The sequence below is a fragment of the Centrocercus urophasianus genome, unplaced genomic scaffold (assembly GCF_019232065.1).
Source record: "Centrocercus urophasianus isolate 14NV4802_14NV808 unplaced genomic scaffold, USGS_Curo_1.0 seq_17, whole genome shotgun sequence".
Taxonomy (NCBI): Eukaryota; Metazoa; Chordata; class Aves; order Galliformes; family Phasianidae; genus Centrocercus; species Centrocercus urophasianus.
In genome coordinates, this window is record NW_024884722.1 from 11,086,360 (window position 1) to 11,096,866 (window position 10,507).

General features: G+C 36.1%; 1 protein-coding gene across 1 annotated transcript in view; it reads right to left on the bottom strand.

Moving 5' to 3' along the window:
• Positions 1 to 10,507, bottom strand: part of CFAP58 (cilia and flagella associated protein 58) — a 63,868-nt gene that overhangs the window by 30,151 nt on the left and 23,210 nt on the right. The window contains exons 8-11 of the mRNA XM_042818207.1: positions 9,526 to 9,608; positions 8,233 to 8,424; positions 4,024 to 4,185; positions 1,144 to 1,290 (exon numbers count right to left, since the gene is read on the bottom strand). Coding sequence (XP_042674141.1) covers positions 1,144 to 1,290; positions 4,024 to 4,185; positions 8,233 to 8,424; positions 9,526 to 9,608 — 584 coding nt within the window. The remainder of the gene's footprint in view (positions 1 to 1,143; positions 1,291 to 4,023; positions 4,186 to 8,232; positions 8,425 to 9,525; positions 9,609 to 10,507) is intronic.

The following is a 10,507-nucleotide window of genomic DNA, read 5'->3' on the forward strand; positions in this document are numbered from 1 at the left end:
CCTTCACATCAGTGCAAGCAGGACAAATTGAAGTTGGCTTGCTACACAAATAATTGGGTTTTTTTGTGCCAGTGTCAGTCATCTTCCTCTTTGAATCCTCCTCTGCTTTAGTATTCAGCAGAGATGTTCAGGTAGTAGACCACAAAGCCCTAAAGCTACCCACTGATGTAATGTCAGTCCATGGACACACTTGCTGGTGAATAATTGAGGGGTAAACCATGTAGCAATCATATGTTTGTCAAACGAATGGCAGACAATTCTGAGGTGATGAGACAGAATTGGCAACTAGTTAAGGCAGAAAGCTGCACATGGGAAATGAGGCACTAGTTGACTCCTCCATCACTGATAGAGCAACACTGAGGCAGCAGATACAAAAAAAAAAACAACAATTCATCACCTTTTTATGAAACTTTATTGACATCTTGTCACAACTGCAGCGTTGCTGAGTGGGGCTGAAAACCTAAGAAGTCATTGCAGCACAACAATAAGCTATCAAAAGAAAACACTGTGGAAATTGTAGAGGTTTTGCAGGTGTTGTTTGTTTGATGTGGTTTTGTTTGTTTTTTTTCTAGTGCCTAGTAAAGAGAAAAATAAGTTGTTTTGAACACAAACTCCTTCCATCTTTTGAGAGAGCAAGAAATTGTATTGAGGTTTCATCACAAATTTAATAGTATACCTAAAAAAAGGGATGCTGTCAGGGCTGAGAAGGAGGAACAGCACTTCAAGCTCAGATTTCAAGATCAGGATTGTGAAGAATAACCTAATTGGGTTTGCACTTTAAAACAACAGAGAGAGAGTTTAAAGAAAGGAAATCTTGAATTAAAAAGGTCTCCATTATAAAAGTTTAGAACAAGCAGGTTAACCCAAATCCACACTTATGCAACTTAGTATTAAAAACACTGAGTGACCAAGAGATTTTAAGTTTCAAGGCAGTCTAGGACCTTTCCAACTATAACCACAGAGATTAAATTTGTCAGATATGTGGAAGACTTGTATAACCAACAGATCTAATAAACACTTTAACTGGCTTCAATTTTTATAAAATACAGCAAAACAACTCCCACAGACCAGGAAAACAATGAAGTCTCAACAATCATGGGAGCTGCCCTTTGTAATAAGGTGTGTCTGTGTAAGGACTCTTACTTTCAATGATTCTTTTTCCCTCTCTAGTTGCTGTTGTTCTAGCTGTGCTTTCGCAAGAGCTTCTTCTTTCTTTGTGATCTCCTCTTTCAGTTGATCCCCCTGATGGGTCACAGTTTTCAGTCTCTTCTTCATTTCTGTTATCTCATCCTAATAGGACAGAAAGTGATCACAGATAGAACCGAAAAATGGTAAGTTTTTTGTGAAGGAGTTCAGGCCATTTTGATACTGGAAAACGAAACTACATTACTGGAGAGATGTGTTGTACATACAACAAGACATTACTTTTTAATACAACAGAACAAAACAGTTTCATTAAATGATGTTTTTTAGTTTACGCTAGCATGATGTTGCTGGAAAAAGGTCTCCATGGATAACAACAATGTTCATTAATAATGAGTATAATAAGCCATCTCATTTGAAGTTCTAGACAGAAAATAAGAACTAGCAGTCAATTGAAATTAATAAGATTTTGATTCTATCCATTTGTTTCCATGCTTCTAAGCACTGTGTTTTTCAATAATGTTGTAAACAGTTGGAACCAAGTTTTTTAGGAAAATGAATATAGCTATGAGCAAGATAAAAACATCTCTGTGAGTATAACTTATCTCCATTCTGCTTTTTTGTTAGTTTACACAAACACAAGTAGAAAAAGTGTGCTCAGAGATGAAAAATTCCCTGATATGAGAATATTTGGCTTAAATTTTAGATTCAAAACACACGCCTGCTAGCACTGCAGAGATGAGGCCACCCTGACCACTCAACACAAGGGTGCCTGCCCACACAACACTAGGGAACTGTTTCATTGACTGACTGCACTGATGGTACATGTTGTGAGACAAAGTCAAAGCTAGTAAGTTCAATGCATAGACAGACATGCTCTTCTGAATCTAGCAGAAGTAGCTTTATGAGCTGTTAGACCTCTGCTGGGGGTTAACACCTCACAGAGAAGACAGAGTAGCATTTTCCACACTAATACATTCTGTTTCAATACAGAACTATATCAAGTTTAGAGCTCTTTCAGCACTGTCCACATATGCATGGATTGACGAGTGAGCAACATTTTCTTTCATGACATGTTTGATATAGTCAAGGAAGATCCTGAGTCATGACACTGCAAACAGTAGTGAGAAAGTACTGATTACCAGTCTGACAGGTCTTACAAAAAAAAAAAAAAAAAAAAGGCAAACATGGACTCCACACTTACTTGGTGGTCCAGACAAACAATTCAGTTAATTGGAAGTAGATGTAATAATACGCCAGTAGGCTCATCTACCTGCACATGTCACGTTAAAAGCAGGTTTTGCTAAATAGCCCATAAGTCTCTTAACTAAGGATTGATAGATTTTAAATCTATTGCCCAGATATATACCCAAATACATTCCTACTTCTCTAGTTGATGAACACTAAGACAACACAATTATTTTGCAATTTTGCAATATTAGGTTTCCTAATCAACTGCTGTAAACAAATGAGCTCCTAACAACAGAAGAAACCTCAGAGATGAACGCAAAATATATTTGTATCATACTGAACGCCTGCCAGCATGGAGATCATCAGTAAGGTGGGGACCTTTCTGTGTTAAGCAATCCACAAACACCTTTATCGAGCTTTACCTAAACATGTTTGTGCAAATTTGTTTTACTTTACAAAAGTACTTTCTGAAAAGTTTTACTTTACTAAGTTGAAGTATAAATAACAGCCTCTAATAACTTGAAACTTGAACAGCATTATTTATGCTGCCATGTAACACTCAAACACTGAAGAGACTGATGAGTTCATTGCTTCTTTATATGATTGAACAGTTCTTCCTAAGTAAGAGAATTTATACTGGATATATATTAAAAAAAAAAAATCAGCATTGAATTGCAATTTTTTTCTTTTTTATAACTATTTTTCCTAAGGGATTGTTTGGGAGTAGCAAGAACCGCAGCATTGCTTCTAGAACGTATTCTAATGACAAGAGGCAGGTAGTGGACAAGCAAAGCATTTCACTCACTTAATACAACAGTTCATTCCTAATCAAATCAAACAGCAAGTAGGATAGGTATTTGGACATTTTGTTCCCATCTGCTTCTCAAGCAAAACACCTAACTATTCATATCAGAGCATAAATTGTAATCTACTATGATTATGTTATAAAAGAATTACTCCAAAATGACCAATACTATAAACTACAGCTATCCAAGGTCCCAGGCTCTGTCAACCACAGCAGGACTAGTATAGTATTGTAGATCTTTACATCAGAATAACAAAGTGCATTCTGAGGTGATCTGTTCTCTTCCTCAAGTATCATTAGTGAGATCCTGAAGGCAAAGTTATGAATGGAAGGAATCATTATAAGAGGAAAATGACACTCACTGAAAGGGACAAGGTAGAAGCATTTACTTCTGCCAGAAAATTCTCCTTCAGCTGAGAAAGTGTTCCCTCCGCTTTCTAAAGCACAATTCACACTACTGCTTACGTGCATACAAAGATCAGGAAGCAATCTTATTCCCATTAAACTCTTTCTCTCAAGCAGACCCTGCAACTTCTAAAGGGATTGGATTGAGTGGATTCAAGAAGGAAAGAAAGAAATTTATTTTCTGATAGTGTTGTATAAATCCGTATTTCCATTACATTGTGATTTTGTGCGCAGTTTGAAGTAGGAGTATTACCATACAATGACTGTGAATTCCTATTTCCAGCCCAAATCCATACTGTCCAGATAAACATGCAGGGATCTAAAACATTCATTTTCCTAGAGGAATTCAGAAATCATTTCTGCAATTAAAGCCAGTGAGTTTTCCTTTTAACAAAATAAAAGTAGATCAGAAAATTAAAACAAAACAAAACAAAACACAATATAAGCAAAGATGGAAACACAAGAGAAAACTATTCTACCTTTGCTACAATCAGATTTTTACTGTACAGGTTCCTCTCTGTTCTCACAGTTTCACAGTGGCTTTGTTGCTGTTTTAATTTAATCTCAGATTCTTCTATTTTCTTCTCATAATCACAGATCTTCACTTCTCGTATTTCAACATCTTTCAGGTGCTGGAGGACCTGAAGCAGAAAGAAGGAAAAGAATATGATTAAATAATCATAAGATTATTAAAATGGGTTGAGTTTATGATTTTAATCAAGAGCAACAACTCCAGATCTCCATGATAAGAAGTTGAATCTACAGCTAAAATCACTTCTGTCCAAGTAAAAGTTTAACCTTTTTGGATTGCTTAACAGAGAGGAACATTTTATTTCAATCTGATACCATGGTTGTTTCCTTCGAGACTAAAACTTACAAATGTACACATATTTAACTTAAAAACAATCTACTGGAAGTATCACCACTAAACTGGCTCAACAAAATCAACATAAGCAGCTTTCATTAAGAATGACCTTAGGTTATTACAAAGCAAAGCTAGACTTGGAACATGATTTTGGAGGTCATTGGCATGATAAAATGGATAGAAAGACAACATTTTCAAAAAAGCCCTGCATTTACAGCTCTACTGTGAAATCCAGTTGACTTCCAAAGCCTCAACTTTAAAAAAAAATAAAAATACATATCTGATCATAAACTGTAGATTCCAAACTTGAATCTCAGGTAATCACAATTACTTTTTCCCATTAAAGAGGATAAATAATGATTCACTAAAGAGAACAGAGTAACATAGCAGATTGTTGACAACTGATCATATGAAGCATCAATGAATGAAAATACAGAATGTGACAGACACCTTCATTAAATAGTTGCCAACATAACAATACGTAAGAATTACTATACTGAAAGAGCAAAAATTCACATAATTGCTAATCATTATGGTGGGCTTCCTAATTTACACTTCTTAATTTTTTTTTTCCAGAATAAGAATCTTCCTCTTACTGTACAAATACGAAAACCAAGGAGCACAGGTATTAGTCAAATAGAATCCAATGCTTTCATTGATAGAAAGAGATGATAAAAATAAAAATAAACTAAGGAGTACATGTCAGGAACATCATTTTTTTTGAGGGGTTCCCTGCCTGAGGGAGAAAGGAATGCCATACTTAAAAGCCAGGAAAAAGATCAAAGCATTAAGCAAAAAGCTGAGGAATCTTACGGACAAAATCCAGGAAAGAAGTTCACTTACAACAGCACTGCATAGCCAGATCTCCAGACTGGTTTTGAAAGCAGCCATTTGAGCTCTGATTTACATTTGATGCAGAAGCATATAAAAATGTTTACATCAGATAGTCAATAACTGCTAAGTTTGCAGTCGGCAAAGTTGTCCCTTGCTTAGCAGTAAAGCCTTGTTAGGTCTAACTATGGGGCAGGAGCTTAATTAATTGATTATTCTATCACAATCCACTCCGAAGATAGGGAATTGCTAAATATAGAAAATGTTATTACAGCACAGGAATACAATTCTAGTACATTTGAAGCTGACTGCAGAGGATCCTAGGAACTGCTTACAGTGCAATACAAAAACATAGCCTCAGTTTATAACCCACTCTTGCCTTTTCCCTTTCTGTTAAAAACAACTTGTCAATAGTAATAGTAGGGAATAGAAATCAATAAGGCATGCTTTCAGTTAGCACCACAGCAATCAGAGGCTGGAGCAAGATTTGAAAGTAGGTCACTCTATCTGTAAATCTTTTGCTTGGTTTTGATGCAATCTAAGTGCAATAAGCTCATGGACTAAGTTTCTCAATGTGGTGCTCATAGTCAGGATGCTGACTCTGCTTTTTCAAGAGTAGCTAAACTCAAATGATTCCCTCTCATAAATCCAGAAAAGATATATGCAATGTTTCTCAACAGAATATCTTCAATTATGACTGTGCTGACTGTACACACCTTTCAGATTTGGTAATGAGAAACCAAAGCTAAGCAGAAAGAATTCAAAATTGACAGTCTCCTTCTGTACACAGAATTTTCACCTGCTTACTTCATTCATTTGGTGCTGGTTACCTGTTCAGCTTAGTGAACCTACTCAACAACTCAGCTCTGGTACTATCCTTATTTGCTTATCTTTGTTCAACAACTCTGAGAAGTCCTTCTTGTGTCTTAATGATATACCTATGCTTCAGATGGACTCAAAGAGTTACTTCACTACTTGCTTTCTAAAAGCCTAAATCTGTCACTGGAAAACCAAGATTTCATAATCTAAGTATTTCAAGCCAAAACAGAAATATTCTACTGATGTTTGTAGCTAAGGAACCCAAGCTACACAACAAAGAGCAAACAGATTTTTTCATATTTGTACAGGTTAACTGAGAAGTAATGCAGCAAGTAATGCTGGCTTGAAATGGTACAAGTGACCAGTCAGCCAGCCAAAAATTAGAAGAGCAAGACTAAGCTAAATTCTCACTATTAAAATATTTTATTCCTGTGGATGTAACTCTGTTCATCAGTTACTCCCCAGTAAATAATGATTTTGAAAGAGCAGCTCTGCAACTACAAATTCAGTCCTGCTGTAAATAACAAGGCAACTTTTAGAGAGAGCACGGCTCTGTCAGCCTTTGTAGGATTTCCAAGAAATCTTTGGACTTAGATGGGCTTGGCTCTTTACAAGCTCTTCCATAATTCAGAAGGAGTACAGCAGGATCTTTTAGAGATTGATTGGTAGTAAAATACAAGAGTGTTGACCTATGGTGAAATGGTTCCTGTATTATGTAAGTTTTACCACATTTTCTCCATTTACACATCTGAATACATCAAACACTGAACCTAAATATTACCTATGAAAAATGGTAACCACGATACTCCCTCCTCTTTCTACCCTTGTATTTTATCCTGTGTTATCCTTCTCACGTAGGGAACCTCTGCAGGGACATGACCATCATCTCACAAAATCCCATGGTCAAAACTACTCCTGCCTCTCCTCACCTGCAAGTTGAATCAAGAATTGCCCCTTTACTGAACCAGAGAAGCATGGAAATCCTTTGTAAAATTGAAGTCACAATACAGGCATCGTTATACAAACAGCTCAAGTGTCACAACCCATTTACTCTGCCTTGTAGATGATGGAAAATTTACACGCAAAGTGACAGGAAGAAAAGAAAACCAAACATTTTTCACTTTAACTCTCAAAATATTGTGAGTAATCTTAATCAAAAGTGAAAGCAAAAGCCTTGTAGTTCTGAATGTTATGAATTACTCCCTGGCCCTAGTTTACAGCATTCTTAATTCATATGTATTCTGTCAGAAATGCACTACGAGGAAAAGATGCAAAATGTAACTTTGCAATGAAGACGTATCTCACTTCCACAGAATATTATTCCTAGGTAATGACAAAAGGTAATCCAGAGATGGGAGCATGCATCATTCAAACAACAATTTTAAAGCCCCTGGTCACATTTAGCTGCAAAGGATAATTCTAAAGTGAAAAAATAACTTCCGAGTTGAAACACCTTGAAAGCCAATCCCAGTAAATCAATGATCTTCTTGGAGGGCTCTTCAGTGTGATCTTCAGCAGCTAATGGAATATGTCACAACCATGTTCCTGTGTACAGTTCAGGATTAAAGCCATAAAGAATAATGGACACAATACAGCACAAGTTTTATGCAGTGTTTGTCTGTAGTTGGTACTGGAAAATCCATTTTGTAGATGAGATTGAACACAATCAGATGCTTTACACATACTGGCATTAATCATACAAAATGCTGATCTCTTACAAAGATGTTAATCACTGTAGTCTCTCACTAGCTTCAACAGAATTTGAGGATGTCAGTAGTATTAAAATAAGGTCCTTTGCAGACAAAACAGAACAATCAAAGATTAATTTCCAACTGCATGCAAGAGTTGCAGTTGCAGAACTGAGCTATGAGAAGCCAGAGGCTCTGGTTCAAACTCCCACCCTACTTTCACTTCCCAGATGATTGAAGAATAGGAGAACTACACAGCTATACCCCAAGCTTCTCGTAGAATAAGTAGTCATTGCTAAGGTTTCCCCAGAGAGACTTGAAACACAGTAGTGGACAACACACTTCAAAGAAGAAATCTTTGTAAACTGCCTGAAAACCACTTATCAAAGATTTCTCCCATCAGAACATAGGCAAATAAATGTCTGATCTTTACAGCTTCACAAGTTAAAAGAGCAAAAAACAACTTGCACAAAAAGGTGTTCTACCTTCTGTTTGAGATCACTGGCTTCACTGATGAAACAATCTCTATCTTTCTCCAACTGGTAAATAATCTTCCTTTGTTTCTGAGCTTCGTTCTTATAATTTTGAATTTCTTCTTCTAAGTTTTTCTTGGACTTTTCATGAAGCTTGACCAAATCTATCTGCTTCTGAATGGCATTGGTGGCCTTGTTCAAGTTCTGCAGGAGAAACCACAAAATAATGACTCTTGAGCTGAGAAAAGCAACACTGTGGCAAAAATATGCTATTATCTAAGTGGATTGTGAACTTCCTAATGCTATTATCTCCTATCTAATTTGCTCAATTGAAATACTTGAGCCTCAAATCTGATTTTAGAAAGAAAAGGCAATCTCTCACAGAGCTGCCAAGTAGTACTTATTCTGATTTGAAGTTAAAACACTAATATCTGCATTACAGAAAAAAAATTGGATGGGATTGTTTACAAGCAGTATAATTAATGACTGAAAAAGCCTTGCCAACATCAAGGCATTTAGACTGTAAAGCATGCCAGTAGCCAATAAAATAACTTCCTTCTCATTTACTAAACAGCAATTTCAAATTCACCAAGCGTGGTTTGAACTTATACACAGAGATTACACAAAAAAACCCAAGATATCATTAAAAAAAAACCAAACAACTAGCTTTCTAGTCCTCCTTTGGAATTTCCCAAATTCAAAGCAAGTATTTACTATCTGTGAAGTCTTCATCTGTGTCAAGGCACAAGACTCCATACCAAGAAAAGCATCTCAACCAAAGTAATCTTTTAGCATTAATTTTACTAGATTACACTTCAGGAATGACAATACCATGAGATGCTATCTTGCAGTACAAAAAACTTCGGGCTGTTGGAAAATGATCAGCAAGAGAAATGGACTGAAAAAGCAAAGATTAGTATTAGCATAGTCTGCTAAACTGTTACATGGTGCACTAACATTTGGGTTTGTTCTTTGGCTACCACAGACTTAATTTGCCTAGATTAATATTAACTTTGATATGCTACAGAGTGTAAAGTACAGTTATAATCAACTTCTCAGACATTAAACAATGGGTTTTCAAGATGAAAACGTCATTTTTGTTTAACTCCATGATGGAGTAAAACTTAGAAATATTTTATGAGTATTAGAACTACTTCAGTGCACACTATAGAAGTAGTACAAGCACCTGCTTAAGGATCTGATTGTTTGACTCATTATTTATGTCTCTCTGTCAGAATTTAAACTATAGACATTTCACTCTCAAGTCATCAAATTTGTTTATCAGTATTACAAATGCAAGGTCACCTTGCTCAGTGTATCCTTCTCCCTCACAAGATCATCTATAGCTTTCTTGTCAATCTCTGCTTGCTTTTTGGCAACCTCCAACTCTAGAGAAAGAGAGGAAAGAGTGTAAGAACAAATTCAAACAGAACAGCTGTCAACATGCAGAACTTACTGGACTTAGTACAAACTCTTAGCATTATACGAAAAGTTCAATAACCATTGAGCCGATTTTACAACCCTCAGGTATCAGAAGGTTAATACTTATTTCAGCATTTAGAAGAACTCAGGCACAATAATTAACGTGGTATATTTGGTTGTTCAAGATACCACAAAACCAAAATTTTAAGAAATTATGGAGCGCACTGAAAATCAGGTGCTTTTAACAAATTTCAAAGTGAGCACCCAAAAAATTGAAGCACTTTGAAAAGCAGGAACTTTCAGAGTCATTCTAATCCATTTAAGTAAAATCCAGTTCTCCTTTGAAGCAGTGAAATTCTATTGGCTTCAGTGGAGTTAAAACTACTTGCCATGGGTTAAGATTAACATGGCACACATACTATTAAAAGTCCATATATATAAACTATTGTGCACATGTTTTCACTTCATTTTAAAATTAATTATAAAGTGTTACATTAACACAACGGCTCAGGAAATGCAACACACTGGATTGCTAAGAGATGTCCAATATTGCAAGAGGACACATCACCAGTAGCCATTCTCAGGCATTCTGGTATGGATCTGATCCTTTAAGTTTCTCTCTCTAGTACCAAGCATGGCTTTGGGCTGTATAAGCAAAACGCTTGTGGGAAAGCTTTTCCACCCTTGCAGAGATGCATGGAAAACAGACATGATTTTGCATAAACACAGATACATAAAGGCATTAACATCTCATATATGCAATCTCTTCAGGACACAAGCTGGAAGCAAGGGAGAGCAGGAAGACTAATCCATGATTGTATCAACTTGAACTAGGTCAGGTTTCTATCAAAGGACTTTTTTTTAG